The 21,473-nt window shown below is 36.8% G+C and overlaps 1 protein-coding gene across 4 annotated transcripts in view; it reads right to left on the reverse strand.

The window, feature by feature from the left end:
- The window catches only part of Sfxn2 (sideroflexin 2), a 401,343-nt gene that overhangs the window by 317,683 nt on the left and 62,187 nt on the right, over positions 1-21,473 (reverse strand). For all 4 annotated transcript variants that reach the window (XM_090392729.1, XM_090392730.1, XM_090392732.1 and 1 more), the window contains exon 2: positions 20,786-21,002. In XM_090392729.1, coding sequence (XP_090248855.1) covers positions 20,786-20,958 — 173 coding nt within the window. In that variant the 5' untranslated portion in view covers positions 20,959-21,002. The remainder of the gene's footprint in view (positions 1-20,785; positions 21,003-21,473) is intronic.

A 21,473-nucleotide genomic window follows, 5' to 3' on the forward strand; every position in this document is an offset into this window, starting at 1 on the left:
ATGAAACTCTGCTCTAGAGACCAAACATGGAACTTTTTAAAGCTACTTCAGGCTTCCAGTAAGTGGGATAGCAATCTAACAATGGTTAACGAAATTCATCTTCACCTAAAGACAATCACTGACATCCATGTTAATCATCTCCTGAAGTGCTGCTGTAAAAATTTTAGGGGAATCTCTCTGTCTTATCATCATTTTGTATAAGGATCTTGTTGCTTTCTATTTGTTGTCTTATAGTTGCTGTTTCATTTTTGTATATTTCTTTTAATCCATACCAAGTGAATAATACAGTTCCACATATTCACTTGGTATGGATCGATTTTCTAGAGTTTCTGTTATTACAGAAGTTTTGATGCTGTCAAAGGTGCTTTTTCATAATCTAGAAATACTAAACAGTGAGATTTTTGATATTCTACTGTTTTATTCCATGATTTGCCTCAGTGCATGTGCATGTATACGGTCAATTGTACTATATCCTTTTCAGAATACAGTCTGCTCTACTGGTTGTTTTATTCAGAATGGTGTTATTCTGCTGGTTATTTTTTGTAAGTATCTTATACAGAACTAATAATAAGCTAATGGTCTGTAATTTTTGGCTTCTTTATCTCCTTTTTTATAAATTAATGTTAATATTGCATTATTCCTGATTGTATGTATTTTTCCTTTATATTACAATGATATCTGTTATTGCTTGATTTAGTTTATCAACACCCTTTCAAAATGTTTATTTTATCTTATTTTTTATTTATTGTGTTACTATATTCTTTTTAATTTTCAGTTATTGTCTTATGGTCATTTTTTTGGTAGCATTTACTCATTTCTTTCTTTCTGATTTGATAGGCAGCATAACTTTAGCTCTTACTAGTCTATGAACACTTCCTGTTTGGAAGTGATTTATGACTGATACATCATGTATTATATATTTCCTGTTGCAGAGGATATAGTCTATTTCATTTTTGACTTCTACATGGCCATTTATTTTTTGAGCATTTTTTAAAGAATGTGTTCATGACACAGAGTCTGTTGGCTTCTGTAAATTCTATAAAGATATTTCTATTTTCATTTCTCTCCCCTAACCATGAGTTCCAATCCTTTCAATTTGGAAAAAGTTTTTTCCTATTTTTGCATTAGTCTCCCACTATGATAAAAAAATTGCTATTACTATTTATTACTATCTACTGTTTTTTTGCTTAAGGGATGCTTAAGGGTCAAAGCTGTATAACTGAGAGGAGACCTCCACATAGCCTTTAAAAGAATGCAGAGAACCGACCAGGGCTTCTGACCTAATGTCCAATCCTCACCTTCTTGTGGTGCACATTGTTGGGTATCTACTTGGATACTGAACGAATGAGGATGGGCTGGCAATTTGGGATTTAGCCGACCAAATTGTATTCTTATTGGTTAAACCAAAATAAAAAAAGATGGTACAACATTACAAAATTTCATGCCGGCTGGGGCGTCGCCCGGTTAAACAAGGCCCCTGTTGTTTTCGCCAGGGAACCAGGGCAAACAGCGAAAAGTCAGCTACTGGAACAAATCTGAAAACAAACCCCAACTCAACATCACCAGAGTTAAAGATCGGTATTATCAATGTAAGAAGCTCAATTGCACAGCTCAGGATTACTGAGCTGTGCAATCGAGGTGCTTGGTGAGACATCTGGAAAGATTAGAGAGCAGAAGGAGGGTTGGTGGTGGAATAATGATGTACAAGTGGCAGTGACAGCTAAGAGGAAGGCAAAGCAGAAGTGGGATGAGTCAAGAGTGGAAGAGGACAGAGAGGTATACAAAGAGAGAAAGCAAGAAGCCAAGAGAGTTGTGGCATAGGCGAAGGCCATGGCATATCAAGATCTGTATGATCAATTAGAAACAAAGGAAGGACAGAGAAAAATTTACCAACTAGCGAAATGTAGAAATAAAGCAGCTAAGGACATCTTACATGTGAGGCAGATCAAAGATGCTGAAGGAAGAGTATTATGGAGGGATGTGGACATAAGAAACAGATGGAAAATATACTTTGAGGGACTTCTGAATGAGGAAAATGCAAGGACTCACAGAGGAGATGGGCAGCCTTCTGAGGGGATGGTGCAGAACATCAGTAGAATGGAAGTGATGGAGGCCATGAAGAGGATGAGGAATGGAAAAGCGGTGGGCCCGACAGAATTCCAGTGGAGGCATGGAAGGCACTGGGGGAAGAGGGAATTGACCTGCTGTGGGACCTGTTCATGAAAGTTTGCCAACAGGAAAATATACTCGAGGAATGGAGGGTGAGTACTCTTGTTCCCATCTACAAGGGTAAAGGGGATGCACAAGACTGTAAAAATTACAGAGGAATAAAGTTGATGTCCCACACAATGAAGATCCTAGAAAGGGTTCTTGATGGTAGATTGAGGGAGGAGGTGGAGATTGCAAAGGAACAATTTGGCTTCATGCCTGGTAGATCAACAACAGATGCTATCTTTGGGTTACGACAGATGATGGAAAAATATCGAGAGAAACAAAGGGAGCTACATCTGGTATTTATTGATCTGGAGAAAGCATACGATAGAGTGCCAAGGCAAGAAGTCTGGAGGTGTCTGAGGGAGAAGAAGGTGCCAGAGAAATATGTCAGGTTGGTGCAGGAAATGTACAGAAATGTGAAGACAAGTGTTCGGACCTGTTTGGGACAGACAGAAAGTTTTCAAGTAACAGTTGGCTTGCATCAAGGGTCAGCATTAAGTCCGTTTCTGTTTAATATTGTGATGGAGGTGGTAACAGAGGAGGTGAGAGAAGATGCACCTTGGACAATGCTGTATGCAGATGACATCTTGTTGTGTGTAGATTCAAGAGAAGAAGCGGAAACTAAACTGGAAAGATGGAGAAAAGTACTGGAAGAGAGAGGTATGAGACTGAGCAGAAGTAAGACAGAGTATATGTGTTGCGCAGTGGGCGGTGGCCACGAGACAGACCTGGAGCTGGAAGGAAATGTCATCAGGAAGGTGAGAGACTTTAGATACTTAGGTTCGACAGTGGAAGAAGATGGAGGAGGTGAGAAGGAAGTGGGATGCAGGATACAAGCAGGTTGGAGGAACTGGAGGGAGATGGCTGGAGTGTTATGTGATAAGAGGGTGCCGATCAATCTGAAAGGCAACATTTATAGGACAGTAGTGAGGCCAGCTATGCTATAGAAACTGTGGCCCTGAGGAAAAATAACATTAGCAGGATGGAAGTAGCAGAGATGAGAATGCTTAGGTGGATGTGCGGTGTAACCAGAAAGGATCATCTGAGAAATGACTATGTCAGGGGAACAGTGAAAGTTACGAACTTAGGAGCGAAAATACAGGAGGCAAGGTTGAGATGGTTTGGTCATGTGATGAGGAGGGAGGACGAATATGTGGGAAGAAGGGTCATGCAGATGGATGTGCAAGGAAGGCGGAAGCGTGGGCGGCCAAAGAAGAGATGGAGGGAGCTGATAGAAGAGGACTTGAAGATGAAGAACTTCGATGTGGTGACAGCCCAAGACAGGAAGGTGTGGAGGAGACTCATAATAAACAGTGACCCCACTTAAGTGGGAGAAGCTGCAGAAGAAGAAGAAGAAGAAGATTATCAATGTAAGAAGCCTGAATGGCAAAGAAATGGAGCTGGCTGAGGAATTAGATAAGTACCAGATCGACATAATAGGGGTGACTGAAACAAAAATGACCAAACTGGTGAGATCTTTCTGAGCAATAAATATAAAATGTTATATTCAGGCAATGACAATCAAGGAAAAGAAGGAGTAGCCATAGTATTCAACACAAAATACGAGGCTAATCTTCTTGAATGGCAGTCAGTCTCAAGTAGAGTAATGTGGGCAAATATGAGAATGGGGAACTGGACAATGAGACTTATTTGTGCCTATGGTCCAGGAAGGTTCTACTAAGGTAGAAGTGGAGGAATTTTTTGAGGCTTTAGAAAAAGCAACTGACACAATGAAAAATGAAAAGTTGGTCCTTGCTGGGGATATAAATACGAGCGTAGGAAATGATTGTGAGATATAAAAAAATATTTTGGGAAAATTTGGAGAAAAGAGCAAAGCTAATACTAATGGCAAATATCTGTTGGATTTCTGCTCAGAACATGGACTGGTTATTACTAACACCATGTTCCAACATAAAAATGTGCACAAATTCACATGGAGAGAAGAGGCTAGGAATAAGAAAAGTCTCATTGACTATGTTATTGTTGATAGTGATTTCTCCCTGGTGCAGGACACCAGAGTGTACAGAGGATTTGAAATTGGAAGTGATCACTATTTAGTCTTGAGCAGGATAAAATTGAATTTCATATTGAAAAGAATAACATGTAAGAAAGTTTTAAAGCAAATAAAAGTTGAGCAGCTCTCAGATGTGAACTGTAGACTAAAATACACAAAGATTATTGAAGAAAAAATGAAAGAGTTTGAGAACAGGAATCAAACCTTGGAGACTCAGTGGCAAACTCTCAAGAAAACACTGATTGATTCTGCCAGAGAGGCATGTGGTGAGGTTGTCTGTAAGGATAAAAAAATCAGAACTCCCTGGTGGACACAGGAAGTTAAAGAGGCAGTGAAGGAAAAGAACAAAGCATATCAAAAGTTCCTGTCAAATAATTCAGCTTGTGCTCTTAGAGAATATAGAGACAAATGCAAGAATGCTAAACACTGTGTAAAACTAGCTAAACAAAAGTCATGGGAGGACTTTGGCAAGAATATAGAAAATAAATATCAAGAAGGTGGCAAAATATTCTGGAGGTTGTTGAAGAAGCTTAGGAATGGAGGAAAGAGTGCTGCAAAAGGAGTTAGAGATGATAAAGGCGACATGAAAACGGGAGAAAAAGATATCCTTGAAGTATGGAGTAATTACTTTGAAAAACTGCTAAATGAAACAAACAGTGATGACAGCACAGTGGTAAAAAACACTGACCACGCATGCAGTCAAGAATACATATCCATACTTGAAGTAGAAAAAGCCATCAAAGGCTTGAAATGTAGAAAGGCAGCAGGAGTAGATGATATTCGACTAGAAATGCTGAAGTATGGTGGTATAAGAGTCTTACAGTGGCTGCACTGCATAGTTCAGAAAGCCTGGACAGAGGAACAAATTCCTGATGATTGGAGTAGAGCTCTCATAGTACCCATATATAAAAAGGGAAATAAAACTGAATGTGAGAATTACAGAGGTATTTCCCTACTGAGTGTTCCTGGCAAGATCTATGCAAGTATACTTGAGAAACGGTTGAGAAGAATTGTGGAAGAAAAGCTTGGTGAAGAACAAGCTGGATTCAGGCCAAATAGAGGCTGTCAGGATCAGATCTTCACTTTACGACAAATAGTCGAGAAATCATGGGAAATATAACAAAGATCTGTATTAAGTTTTGTCGATTTGGAAAAGGCATATGACAAGGTGCCAAGAGAGAAGCTATTCAATACACTGCAGTTATATGGTGTCAATGGGGCATTATATCAAGCAATACTTAGTCTTTATTTGATTTGTAAGTCAGCAGGTAGAATTGAAGGAAGTACAGGAAGATGGTTTAATGTTAAATCTGGTGTGAGACAAGGATGTACATTATCCCCTCTGTTATTCATTATCTATATGGATCACAATATGAAGGAAAGTGCTATTAAACATGATATCAAAATTGGAGATGTTAATGTCAGCTCTTTGCTTTATGCGGATGATGTTATACTTCTAAATAAATCCGCTACAAGTCTGCAAGATTCTCTGACTAAATTGAATAGCTGTTGTAATAGATATGGTATGAAGGTCAGCAATAAAAAGACAAAGACAATGAAAATAGGCAGAATCATTGAAAATGTCAACTGTGTTGTGAATGGAGAACCTGTGGAACAAGTAAAACATTTCAGCTGTTTAGGCACGATTTTTATTGAAGATGGTAAATTAAATATAGAAATAGACAACAGAATCAGCAAAGCTGGTATGGTGGGAAGAAAATTGAATAAATTCATATGGAATAAGAGAGAAATTAGGCGGAACACTAAATTAGCTGTATACAAGACAGTGTTCAAACCAGTTTTAACTTATGGATGTGAGAGCTGGGTCAAAAGTAAAACACTTGAACAAAGACTAGAGACCACAAATATGAGAGTCCTGAGAAAGATTATAGGCATGAACAGATGGCATCAATGGCAATATCATATTAAAAATGAGGGTATTAGGAAAGAACTTGAAATTGTCAGCATCCAGGAATGCGTTAGTAGAGCTAATCTCAGGTGGTATGGTCACTTAAACAGAATGGGCGAGGAAGATTAGCAAAACAAGTGTTCTCTGCCAGGTTGGCAGGAAAACGACCCAGAGGAAGACCAAGATATAGGTGGATTGATGCAGTACAAAGTGCTTTAGACGATATAAATATAAGATCTGATAATGTTGGAGTCTTGACAAGTAACAGACTGATTTGGAGGAAAATTGTAGATAGGAAATTAATAATGATGTAATTTTTTTCATGTAGTACTATCATATCCTGTACACCCCTTGAGGGTACATGGCAGGAATTTGATGATGATGATGTTTTTTTTGCATATCCCCATAAATCTCTTCTTTCACCTCATCCGAATAAGATTGTGTTAGAGAATAAATTTGTACTATTTGTGGCTCGTACCTATAGTTAATTTTCAATGTGAGTTCAGCAATTCTGTCCGATACATATTACTTCGATATTTTCTTTTAAGGATTTTTTGATGATAAATCCTACTCCTCCTAATTTTGTATTTGTTCCATAATGGTAAAAGTAGTGGCCACTTTTAAGTTGTATAAATTCCTCATCCTTTCTTTTTACCTCACTTAATCCTATTATATCCTATTTTATTCTCTTTAGCTCTTTTTCAAGAATTATTATTACTATTATTATTACAGGCAACCCGAAGGAGTCCTAAGACTCATCGAGAGAGGCGCTAAATATCATGTCAAGAACAATCCACCATTTGTACAGTATCTATCATACTTTGCTGTGAACTCATTCACATTCATTCCACCCAACAGACTCTGGCAAACCTATTCCACTCATTCAATACTCTCAAAGCAAAAAAAAACTAGTTCTAACACTCTTTCTAACTACACTCTTACTCAGTTTCCATGGATGACCCCTAGTTCTCCCACCAACACACCTATTGTGAAAAATTTCCTCTGAATTAATCTTGTAAAACCCCTCAGTAATTTGTATGTTTCAATCATGTCACCTATTTTCTGCCTATCAAAGTTTCTGTAACCTACAAATCTTGGTCACTCACCTCTGGATCCTCTTTGCCTCCTCATCACCAAGAATCCTGGTACCCAGATCTGCACACAGTAGTCAAGATAGGGTCTTATCAAGGCTCGATACAGAGGAATAACTTGCTTGTCTCTGCTCATCAAAGTATTCTTTAGTAACTAAGTAATCTGATAAGCTGCTTTAGCCACATTTGCTATGTGCCCCCTAAACTTTAGCACCCTATCCACTAACACTTCAAAGTCTCTAGCTTTGTCAATTTCCTGAAATACAGTTCCACCAATGTGGTATACAGTCAGTAATCTTTTCACCCTAAAATGCATAACCTTACACTTTGCCACATTAAACTGACATCCATTCTCTTTGCTCAGTCTGCCAGTCTGTCCAAATCATTCTGCAAATTTTGACATCACCTGTATTAACTATTGCTCTACCCAAGTTTGCTTCCTCAGCAAACAACTGAATAGTTCTTCTCAGATCCTTTCCAATATTGGTAATGAACAAATTAAATACCAGTGACCCAAGAACAGCCCTGATATCTCTCCATCAACCACCCTCCTATCCATCTCACCTGTGGTCAGAAAATTTGCCATAAACATTTTACATTTTCAGCATAGGAAAATTCGGCATAAACATATTCGCCGTAAGACGTTTTTGCTGTAAAACTTTAAACTAACAATCTGATAACCTTATCGACCAACCAGTTAGAGGAAGGTAATTTATTTAAAATTAAGCTTTCTAACTGACAGGCTGCCTGTGTGCTTCCTTTGATAAATATTTCTATCCACTAACTCCGTTACGTAAAACATTCAGCGAGTATTGTCACCCTTCTCAACCCTGAAAATCTAAAGTTCTGAAAATCTGAAAATCAAGTAATGGCAAACTTAAAATCATCAGCTACTAGTTCACAAATCACTGCTCGATCTTTAATTGCCGATATTTCATCAAATTTATATAACAACACTTCATCTCTGATGTCGTCTTGAGCAAATTTGTGTCATAATATTAGATGGAAGCAAAAGAAAGGCCAAGCACCCCCTATTCCAACTGAAGGAAGTGGATATATAATTCCAGATGAGTAAAAATTTCTAGAAAATGATGAGCAGTTTTTATTATACAATAGTGGTGAAGATGATGAAGAGAGAATTTTAGTGTTTGGTACACAAGTTGGATTAGATGACCTTGAAAATAATAAGGATTGGACATGCGATGGTACTTTTAAATGCAGCCCAAATATATATTATGAGTTATTCAGGCTACATATAGTAATAGGAAGTATTAGTATTCCACATCTTTTGCTTTCATCATCATCACGAACCATGGGCTCACTGCCCATTGGTGTCCAATGCCTCCTTTGCTATCTTCTTTCACCTTTCTTTATCCAATGCACAGTGTCACATTACTGTACACCCGTTCCACCCAGTCCTTTATGTCGTCTGTCCATTCTCTGTATGGTCTACTTCTTCTGTTTACACCATCCATAATACCAAACATAAATGTCTTTATCTTCTGGTCCTCATTCATTCTACACGTATCCAAATAATTGCAGCTTCTGTTTATAATCTTCTGCATTAGATTCTCTTTTGGTTATATCGTTCAATAGAGCTCTTCACTGGTGATTTTCTGTACCCATCCTATCTTTAGAATCTTCCTGTAACAAGTTCTTTCAAATGCCAAAATTCTTTTTCTTGATTCCTTATTTATTACCCACGTTTCAAATCCATACAGTACACATTAAAGATGCATGGTTCCAGTTCTCTTAGTTTTGTTTGCAGGCTGATCACTTTACTTTTCCAGATGTTATCTATGGCCTTCAGATTTGTTGTTCTCTTTGCAATCCTTATCTTTATTTCTTTTTTACAGTCCAAATCATACATCATTTTACTTCCCAAATATGTGAATTGTTCTACATTTTCTATATCAATTCCATCCACTTGTATCTTTTGTTTCATGTTCTTCTCACCAAATACCACTGTCTTCATTTTTTCTAAGTTCATAACAAGTCCAAATCTCTTCCCTTCCTCGTTGAGTTCTCTTTCGTCTTCTTCGATAATAACAATGTCATCTGCAAATTACTATTATTACTATTACTATTATTATGGGCAACTCCAGGGAGTCATTAGACTCATCGAGGGAGGCCCCAAATCATATTCATCGCAACTATTCGACATTCATACAATATCTATCATACCTCGCCTTAAACTCATTCACTGTCACAGCATCCACCGCAGACTCAGGGAGCGCATTCCACTCATTCACTACTCTAAAAGTAAAGAACTCAGCTCTAACACCTTTACTAACCACACTTTTGCCCAGTTTCCATGGATGTCCCCTAGTCCTCCCACAACCAGCCCTGTTCTCAAAAATATCTTCTGAATTAATTTTATAGAAACCCTTCAGTAATTTGAATGTCTCAATCATATCTCCCCTCCTCCACCTATCAACCAATTTTTGCAACCCACAAATCCTCAACCTGTTCTCATACGGTTCATTCCACAGACCTGCTATCATCTTGGTCACTCGCCTCTGGATTCTCTCCACCTCCTCCCCATCAAGAAGAAACCTAGGTGACCAAATCTGAGCACAGTAGTCGAGATGGGGTCTTATCAAGGCTCAATACAGAGGAACAATAACCTGCTTGTCTCTGCTTGTCAATGTATTCTTCAGCAACCAAGTGATTTGATGAGCTGATTTGGCCACTTTTGCAATGTGTCCCCTAAATTTCAATTCGTTATCCACCAGCACTCCTAAATCTCGTGCCTCATCAATTTCCTGGAGCACGGTTCCACCAATGCAGTAAACTGCCGCCAATCTTTTCACCCCAAAATGCATAACCTTACATTTTGCCACATTAAACTGACATCCATTCTCCTTAGCCCAGACCTCCAATCTATCCAAATCATCCTGCAAAATTTTGACGTCATCTGCATTCACTATTGCCCTACCCAACTTCGCATCATCCGCAAACAAATGAACTGTTCCTCTCAATCCTTTCCTATATCATTTATGAACAAATTAAACAGCAGTGGTCCAAGAACAGATCCTTGTGGCACACCACTAGTCACAGGCCGTCTCGTGGACTCTACTCCTGAGTAAACCACTCTCTGATATCTCTCCGTCAACCACCCTCCTATCCATCTCACCAACCCTATGTCCATTCCCATATGCTGCAATTTACTGATTAGAATTCCATGTGGTATCCTGTCAAAGGCCTTAGCAAGGTCCAGTAGAATCACTGTAAACCCATTACCCTTATCCAGTTCAGCCGTCACTGTGTTATAATACGTGAGCAAGTTACTGAGGCATGACCTACCCTTCACAAAACCATGCTGTCCCCGATACAGTATCCCATTTTCTTCTATCCAATCTTGTATTTTCCTCTTGACTATTTTCTCTAAGACCTTGATAATGATTCCTGTTATGCTGATTGGCCCTTAATTTTCAACAGCAGCCTTGCAACCACCTTTATGCAGTGGAACTATTTTCCCCTCTTTCCACCCCCTTGGGACTGATCCAGTCCTGAGGCTCAAATTAAACAAAATGGTCAAGGGCACTGACAATTCTTTGGCCGCTTCACGTACGACACGAGCTGGTATACCATCCAATCCCACAGATGTATTGACATTGAGGTTCTGTAATAGATTAGTTACCTCTACTTCATTCATCACAATTCCATTATAAGCTGTTGGTTGAAATCTCAGATTGTTAATTCTCATCCCATGCACTGATATTCCTTTTGCATCTTCCTTCATTTTATCCATTGCCCTTTCTAAATATGCAATGAAAATGCTTGTTATGATATTTCGTCCCCTGTCTAGTACCTCTGCTTGTTCTAAACTATTTCCCCAAATCATTCACCTATTCTAACTGCTGTACTGCATTCTGATAAACATCTTTTAATATAACTATTAGTTTTCTATCAATTCCATAGGATTCTAGCACTGCTAATGTCACTTTCTGGTCAATACTGTCAAATGCCTTCTGAAAATCAACAAAGCAAGTATATATGTTTTTGTTTTTTCTCCTAGCTTGCTCTGCTATTAACCACATTATCAAAATCTGTTGAATTGTAGTTCTATCTTTCCTAAATCCTGCTTGCTTATCTACAAGGTATGCTTCTAATTGTGTTCTCAATCTTTCTGTCAATATCATCATCACTTTACCAAGGTGACTTCTCAAGGCAATTGTTCTACAATTTTGACATTCTAGCTTATTTCCTTTCTTGTATAATGTCACTAATATTGATTTCACCCACTCCTATGGCATTTTCCCTTCTTTCCATACCACATTACATTGTTGGTGTCTTTCTGTAACCATACTTTTGCCACCATATTTACCATTTCTCTAGTGATGTTATTGTTACCAGGACTCTTGTTGTGTTTTAGCCATCCTATTGCTTTTCCTACCTCTCCTCTTAAAATGTCCATATCATACTCATTACTTGGTGGTGATATCTGCTTCAATTCTTTAAATTCTTTAGTCAGTTTCCCAACACTATCTAAATCTAGTTTTTCTTCATATAACTCACTACAGTATCTTGTCCATTGCTGTACAATTTTATCTTTATTCATCAATACTTTGCCTTTTTCATCTTTAACTGTGGTCTGTTTTGTTTGCCACCTTATATTAATAATCCTAATCATTTTGTACGCCTCCCTAGTTTTATGCTCTCCATAGTACTTTTCTATATTTGGTCACCTAGTTTTCAGAAGGATGAAGAGATGTTGGAAAGGGTCCAAAGGCAACTGACTAAGGTAGTTTCTGACCTCTGGAATGTTCGAGTATGAGGAAAGATTGAGAAGATGTAATTTGCAGAGTCTGGTGGTGGATAGGAGGAAGAGGGGAGATATGATAGAGCTACAAGTTGGTAAGGGGTTGTTATAGGATCAATGCTGAAGTAGTTCTACAGAAAATAATGGGAGATCAGGGGAGAACTAGAGGTCATCCCTGGAAATTGTATAAAGAGAGTGTGAGTAGTGGAGTGAGAGGCAGATTTTTTTCATGCAGAGTGTAAATGATTCGAATGCCTTGCCTGAGAGTGTGGTTGCAAGGAATTTGAGTGTGTTTAAGACACGGTATGATGAGCTGTGTGTGTCTGTGTGTGTGTGTGTGTGTGTGTGAGTGAGTGAGTGAGTGAGTGATAAAAGGGCCTCCTAGATGAGTCTTTGACTCCATGAGGTCTTGGGATAATAATAAATATTATTGCAATGGGTTTCTAACCATTTCATCTTATCCATTCTGACTGCTTTTTTCACCTCATTACACTTTCTTCTATATTGCTTCTCTGTTTGTTCTAATGTATCCTTCTTATTTTCAAATTCTTTTCTCCTTTACTAACTTCAGTGTTTCTTGTCTAATACATTTCTTCTTGATCTTCTCTTGTTCTGGTACTGTTTCTTCAACTGCATCTTCTATCGCCTTCATTACTCCTTTCATTCTTAGATTCGAATTTTTTTCTTTGTCCACACTTTTAAGTTTCTTCTTTAACACTGTTCTGTACCTTCTTCCTATTTCTGCTTCACTTATTCTTGCTGTATCTCTTCATTTCTGATGATTAGGTTTATATTTTCTTTTTAATTTCAACTTGATGTTTGCAATCACTAAACTATGATCCGAGTTTATATCTGCTCCTTGAAAAGTTCAACACTGCTGTACTGATGTTATCCATCTTCTTTTAATCATATCAGTCATGTTCTTGGTTTTCCCATCATTTGATTGCCACGTCCATTTTCTACACTCCTTTTGCTGGAACCTTGTGTTACAGATCACCATCTTGTGGTCCACAGCAAATTCTAATATTTTTTAGCCTCGTTTATTTCTTTCTCCGAAACCATATTTTCCCCGTGACTCTTTCCCAACCATCATTATCTATTCTGACTTTGGCATTCCAATCTCCTTCAATAATTAGTACATCCTGCTTTAGTATTGTTTCTATTGTCTCTGTCAGATCTTTGTAAAATAAGTCCATATCCTCATCTGTGCTGTCAGATGTGGGTGCATATATCTGAACTATTGATATATTAAATGGTTTTGCTTGAAATCTTGCTGCTGTGATTCGTTCATTGACTGGTTTTTAGCCTAACAGTGCCTCTCTAGCTCTTTTGTTAAGAAGGAAGCCAACTCCTGCTTCGTGCTTGGTGTCATGCCCTGACCATATGACTTCGCATCCATTTATCTCTCCTGATGATGTCCATCACATCTCTGCCAGTCCTAGTATATCACACCGATATCTCTTCATTTCCTCATGAAGTAATTATAGTTTTCCTGATATCCAAAGTGTCCATACATTCCATGTTCCTACTGATAATAGTTCTGTTAGTTTCAGTTTCTGTTTCCTTTCAGTATCCCACTTTTTGATCCAGCCCCAATCACTTGATTGGTATCATGGACCTTGTTGATCCGGATGATGTCCAGATGTAGTTGTTGATCATATAGGCATCAGATAAAAATCATGTTTTTTTTTTTTTTAATTTTTTTAATTTTTTAAAAAAATTTTTTTTTTTAAGGTCAGAGCATCGACACTCATCTGACTGACCCCTCCTCCTTTATCCAGGCTTGGGACTAGCATGAGACCCCCCTAAGGATTCCATGGCGGCTTTTTGCTTTGCTTCCTGGCAAATCAAAATTAACTTACAGCAGATTATCCAGTGCCTTAAAGGGCTTACATTCATCATTACATCCCAAAACATTAATGGTTGACTTCAAGAACGCAACTATCAATGCTTCTAACATATTTACATCAACAACTATAACAAGTTGTTTATTTCATATGGCACAAAATCTTTATCGCAAAATTGTTGCCATTAGTTTGAAGTTACACCATCAAACAGATGCTGAATTCAACATGAAAATTAAATGCTTCACAGCATTAGCACTGAGTGATGTTACTGATGGATTTGTTGAATTGACGATCCACAGCAAAAAGTTAATTATTTATGCATCATCTGTTTTAATTTGCACAATTTTTAAATTATTTCATTATGTTATGTATCACTGACATTCACCTTGATAAAGATTTTCGTAAATCCTATGATTTACGAAACTTGTTGAGAACTATTATTTCAGTGTTTTATATAACTGAATAATAAAAAAATGTGGTGTAATCACCGAAATATATCTTTTGAACAAATTAGCCACAGAAGTCAACGCCTGCAATTACAAACTTACGGTGAGTGCTTTTGGCATAAAGTTATACAACTAGAGAAACTACGCATTAAACATCTCAACTTCATTAATCGTCTAATTTTCCTCATCCGATGCAGAGATAACGAAGTCATCCCGAAATTCATCAAAATCAAACGCATATTCCACACAAACAAGGCCTCCAGAATTTATCATAAAATGGAACTAGCTTTTCTAAGAGAAAGAATTACAGTCACTAGAGCTGAATTAGCATTAATTAGTAATAACACTTTTTCTCTTAATAATGAACTGGCCACATCTCTTCCATCCTACCTATGGATCAACATCGATAGTGTTACCTTTAACAAAGCAATAGCAATCTCAGAACAGAAGAAACATTCATAAGTTCAACATACTCCTTCAGAAGAAGGAAATACATAAAAAACAACTAGATCATTCAAAAGTAGTTATTAATCTTTCTTCGAGAGTCCTAACAAAAGAGGAGAATAATCTTTTACTTAAGGGTTTTAACTTTGCCTTAACCCCACGTTTCCTTCCAAAAATTGATATCATAGCACAAATAGAAAAAGGAATTAGAAATCTACCGGACAACACAGCAGATCTTATCCATATAGAAAGTACAGCTTTACTATTAAAAAGCAGATTACCTCGTAGGAATCTACCTTACAATGAATACGTTTGCCTTAAAAAGTTAAAGGATGACAAAAATATTGTCATAATAAAAGCAGATAAAGGCAATGCAACTGTCGTTTTAAATGCTACAGAATATGATAACAAAATGAAAAGTCTCCTGGAAGATACCAACACCTACAAACCCATAGACAGAGACCCGACTTGGCCTACACACAAAAAAACAAATAATCTAATAAAAAAAGTGCCTCTCTGGACAGAAGAACTTAAAAATACTTACAATCAAAACATCCTTTTATACCAAGAATCTATGGTGTTCCAAAGATCCACGAGACAGATATACCTTTAAGACCAATAGTAGATGGAAGAGATTCACCGACTTCCAACTTGGCGAAATACCTCACCAACATGATCTCATATCATATAGGAAAAACATCTTCCTTCATAAAAAATAGTACATTTTTTACGATGTCATACACATTTCATAGAAAAAGTGAAAGATATACATATTGGTTCAACAGACATCTTAGCAAGTCTAGACATTATCAGCTTGTTTACAAACGTCCTGAGACAATAAATTTTTAATCTCCTAGAAGACCTCTTCCATCCGGACATCTTAGATCTTTTTAAACATTGTATAAACAATACTTTTTTCACCTATCAAGACAGAATTTGGGAACAAAAAGAAGGAATGGTTCATCATTATCACCGGTATTAGCAAACCTATTTATGGAAATATTTGAAAACAATGCTCTTAAGAATTACCATAAAAAAACAAAAAAATATGCTACGCTATGTAGACAATATTTTCATCATATTCAATGGAACAACAGATGAACTTATCAATTTCAAAGATTATCTCAACAATTTGCACAACACCATAAAATTCACTTTAGAACAAGAAAAAAATAAAAAACTTCCTTTTCTGGATATTCTATTAGAAGTTAATGAAGAAAGTAAACTCTCCTTCTCAGTATATAGGAAGCCGACACACACTGGAAGATTTCTAAATGCAATTTCACACCACCATTCTTCACAAAAAATAAGCTTAATTAAAACTCTTCGAGACAGAGCATACAATATCTCCAGCACACAAGAAAGATGTAATGAAGAACTAAAATACTTACCACAAATCCTCCAACAGAATGGATATGAAACAAAAGCCATCAAGAGAATCCTTAAAATGCCTCCAGCTAACAACACAATAAAACAGCATTACAAAAGCGCAATCTCGCTTCCTTATATCAAAAATGTTACAGATAAGCTAGCCAAATTAATGAACAAAAACAACATAAAAGTAGCCTTCCTTCCTATGGAAAAAATCTCAAGATTCCTACATCCACCAAAACCACCTCATCATTCTCTTAAAAAACCAGGAGTCTACAAAATCCATTGCTCTTGCGGGATTTGCTACGTAGGACAGACAGGAAGATCTGGAGAAATACGCATGGCTGAACACCAAAAAGACGTACAATACAAAAGAGAATAAAAAACGGGTCTTGCTTTCCATACCACTTCCATTGAACACGATGTACTCTAGCATAAAACGACGATGTCGTACATAGAAAACAACAGTTATATAAGAAAATTTAAAGAAGCTGCTAATATGCTAAAAAACCCAACCCAATGCAATAAAAATCAAGGTTTAATTCTCCATCAAGTGTGGTCAGCTCTAATAAAAAATCTACCTCAATCTGAGCTCAGACTGTATGAATGAGAACAAGAACACGTGACATCGTCCAGTACTGTTCAACTTCAATAATGTTATATTTCTGCATTCTGTTATTTGAGTTTTATGAATAGCCAGATGGTTATGATTTATTTATTAATTCTCTTGTTTAAACTTTAAGTTATACTATTTACCCCCTGAAGATGTAAATCCTACGATTTACGAAACTTGTTGGGAACTATTATTTCAGTGTTTTATATAACTGAATAATAAAAAAATGTGGTGTAATCACTGAAATATATCTTTTGAACAAATTAGCCACAGAAGTCTACGCCTGCAAAGATTTGCCTTTTTCATCATCCTCACATTCCTGCCATGTACCCTCAAGGGGTGGACAGGATATGATAGTACTACATGAAAAAAATTACATCATTACTAACTTCTTATCTACAATTTTCCTCCAGATAAGTCTGTCACTTGTCAAGACTCCAACATTATCAGATCTTATATTTCTATCGTCTAAGGCACATTGTACCGTATCAATCCACTTATATCTTGATCTTCCTCTGGGTTGTTTTCCTGCCAACCTGGAAGAGAACACTTGTTTTGCAAATCTTTCTTCGCCCATTCTGTTTAGGTGACCATACCACCTGAGATTAGCTCTACTAATGCATTCCTAGATGTTGACAATGTTAAGTTCTTTCCTAATACCCTCGTTTTTAATATGATATTGCCATTGATGCCATCTGTTCACGCCTATAATCTTTCTCAGGACTCTCATATCTTCAGTCTCTAGTCTTTGGTCATGTGTTTTACTTCTGACCCAGCTCTCAGATCAATAAGTTAAAACTGGTTTGAACACTGTCTTGTATCTCAGCTAATTTAGTGTTCATACTAATTTCTCTCTTATTCCATATGAATTTATTCAATTGACTTCCTAACATAAAAGCTTTGCTGATTCTGTTGTCTATTTCTATATTTAATTTACCATCTTCACTAAAAATCGTGCCTAAGTAACTGAAATGTTTCACTTGTTCCACAGGTTCTCCATTCACAACACAGTTGACATTTTCAATGATTCTGCCTATTTTCATTGTCTTTGTCTTTTTATTGCTGACCTTCATACCATATCTATTACAACAGCTATTCAATTTAGTCAGAGAATCTTGCAGACTTGTAGCGGATTTATTTAGAAGTATAACATCATCCGCATAAAGCAAAGAGCTGACATTAACATCTCCAATTTTGATATCATTTTTAATACCACTTTCCTTCATAATGTGATCCATATAGTTAATGAATAACAGAGGAGATAATGTACATCCTTGTCTCACACCAGATTTAACATTAAACCATCTTCCTGTACTTCCTTCAATTCTAACTGCTGACTTACAACTCAAATAAAGACTAAGTATTGCTTGATATAATGCCCCATTGACACCATATAACTGTAGCGTATTGAATAGCTTCTCTCTTGGCACCTTGTCATATGCCTTTTCCAAATCGACAAAACTTAAATAAAGATCTCTGTTATATTCCCATGCTTTCTCGACTATTTGTCGTAAAGTGAAGATCTGATTCTGACAGCCTCTATTTGGCCTGAATCCAGCTTGTTCTTCACCAAGCTTTTCTTCCACAATTCTTCTCAATCGCTTCTCAAGTATACTTGCATAGATCTTGCAAGGAACACTCAGTAGGGAAATACCTCTGTAATTCTCACATGCAGTTTTATTTCCCTTTTTATATATGGGTGCTATGAGAGCTCTACTCCAATCATCGGGAATTCGTCCCTCTGTCCAGGCTTTCTGAACTATGCAGTGCAGCCACTGTAAGACTCTTATACCACCATACTTCAGCATTTCTAGTCGAATATCATCTATTCCTGCTGCCTTTCCACATTTCAAGCCTTTGATGGCTTTTTCTACTTCAAGTATGGATATGTATTCTTGACTGCATGCCTGGTCAGTGTTTTTTACCACTGTGCTGTCATCACTGTTTGTTTCATTTAGCAGTTTTTCAAAGTAATTACTCCATACTTCAAGGATATCTTTTTCTCCCGTTTTCATGTCGCCTTTATCATCTCTAACTCCTTTTGCAGCACTCTTTCCTCCATTCCTAAGCTTCTTCAATAACTTCCAGAATATTTTGCCACCTTCTTAGTATTTATTTTCTATATTCTTGCCAAAGTCCTCCCATGACTTTTGTTTAGCTAGTTTTACACAGTGTTTAGCATTCTTGCATTTGTCTCTGTATTCTCTAAGAGCACAAGCTGAATTATTTGACAGGAACTTTTGATATGCTTTCTTCTTTTCCTTCACTGCCTGTTTAACTTCCTGTGTCCACCAGGGAGTTCTGATTTTTTTATCCTTACAGACAACCTCACCACATGCCTCACTGGCAGAATCAATCAATGTTTCCTTCAGCGTTTGCCACTGAATCTCCAAGGTTTGATTCCTGTTCTCAAACTCTTTCATTTTTTCTTCAATAATCTTTGTGTATTTTAGTCTACTGTTCACATCTGAGAGCTGCTCAACTTTTATTCGCTTTAAAATTTTCTTACATGTTATTCTTTCCAATATGAAATTCAATTTTATTCTGCTCAAGACTAAATAGTGATCGCTTCCAATTTCAAATCCTCTGTATGCTCTGGTGTCCTGCACCAGGGAGAAAACATCACTATCAACAATAACATAGTCAATGAGACTTTTCTTATTCCTTGCCTCTTCTCTCCATGTGAATTTGTGCACATTTTTATGTTGGAACATATTGTCCATTGATTATTTACAAAAATTAATGCAAAATGTCTTATGCGAAAATGTTTTATAGCAAAAATGTCTTATGGTGTAAATGTTTACGACAAATTTTCCTAGAACCCCATCTCACCAACCCTATATCCATATTCATGTGCTGCAGTTAACTGATTAGAATTCTACATGGTATCCTGTCAAAGGCCTTTGCAAAGTCCAGCAGCATCACTGTAAACTGATTACCTTTATCCAACTCAGCTGTCACTGAATTATAAAATGTGAGCAAGTTACTGAGGCATGACCTACCCTTCACAAAAACCATGCTGCTGAATGAGATCTTCTTCTGTTCTTAATGTTCTACAATTAAATGTTCCTATTTGTAATTTTCTCTATTTGGATTTCTCACTTTGTTTTAAGGTTGATCCTTTTGGGTTGTCCTTTTCTGTTGATTTTCCAACTTTATCATCTAACAAGATCCTCCTTTTCAAGGTTAAGACATTGTCTTCATTTATCTGGAAAACTGTCTTGTCTTGGAAGTGCCCCTTCTGGCCTTGGGCTTTATGGCTTTTATTCTTTCTTTTCATTTCTTCATGAAGGGTTTTTGTCTAATCCTCCTCATTGACCAGACGGCTTGGGAGATGTGTTTTATACCTATCTGCCAGGTAGTTAATAATTTCAGGTCACCTGTAACATGAGGATCAGTCACCCTTCTAGCTGCCTCTAACCTGGGGAACAGATGCTACAAAAGTAGATAGTGGAAACTACAGTTTGAGAGGAAAGAGTCACCCCTCACCCTCGAATTGTTCTAATAGCACTGGAAGGGGGGGGGGAGTAAGAGAGAGGTAGAGTAGAGAAAAGACGAGTAGAAGACCTGTTTACAGATATAATATACCAAGCATATATTTTAGGAAGTAAGATCATGTCTAGCTAGGGGATCTTGGGTTTGCCATGCCTGTACTCATCAATGTGAGCCAGTGAGATCTGTATATGCTAACATGTGCTTGTTATTGTTTTTAATTGTTATTATACTTTTATTTTCTCTTTAACTACTTTAGCCTCATAATGATCAAGAAACTGGACTGAAAATTCAGTACTTATTAAAAGATATATTTTTTAATGTAAGTGAATTCTGTCTCTTTTAAATGTAAGAACTGGGTCTAGAATTTTCAGAATAACTTTTTTCTTAACAGAAAAAAATGTGCGAAATAGGAAAAAATGTTTCTAATTACATGTTTATAACAAAATAAAACAAAAAAAGCAATTTAAACAGAAAATAGAATGAACTATACAAAATTCTTATTAATCTGTTATATATCATTAGTTACAAATTCTAAAACAGAAAGTACATAAAATAAGAACTGCAATAAATTATTACCTGTATAACTGTAACAATTTTTTTGCATCATCTAGCACTTTGTCACTAACTAATGCTGTTCTGGGATCTGTAATGCTGAAAAAATACTTCAACCTTCCTGAAAATGTATTCTGGTCCCACTGTGGTGCATCAATGTTAATTCGATGGGTTTGAACAGGGGTGGTAAGAGTCATTTTAGAATGATTTCAGGAAACTTAAAGAGATGGAAAATATAGATCTATAAAAAAAAAAAAAAAGTTAAAATCAACATTTTATATAATGTGCAAGGCCAATATTAATCTTTCTGGTATTTATTATTATTATTATTAATATAATATGGGCATTTCCATTGAGTCTGAAGATTCATCGCAAGAGACCCAATCTATCATACCTCTCCTTGAACCCATTAACAGAAAAAACACTCACAACTTACTCTGGTAACCCATTGCACTCATTCACCACTCTCCAAGCAAAAAATCTAGTCCTCACACCCCTACTAACCACACTTTTATTCAACTTCCAGGGATGACCCCTTGTTCTGGTCCCTCTAGTGAAGTGCTGAAACATTTCCCCTGCATCTATCCTATAAAATTATTATTATTATTATTATTATTATTATTATTATTATTACAGGTATCTCCAAGGAGTCAGTAGATGCATCGTGGGAGATCCAAACTATCAAAACAATATCTATCATACCTCTTCTTGA

This window comes from Typopeltis vanoorti, chromosome 5, assembly GCF_054136105.1.
Source record: "Typopeltis vanoorti isolate ZY-2024b chromosome 5, IOZ_Tvanoo_1.0, whole genome shotgun sequence".
Lineage (NCBI taxonomy): Eukaryota > Metazoa > Arthropoda > Arachnida > Uropygi > Thelyphonidae > Typopeltis > Typopeltis vanoorti.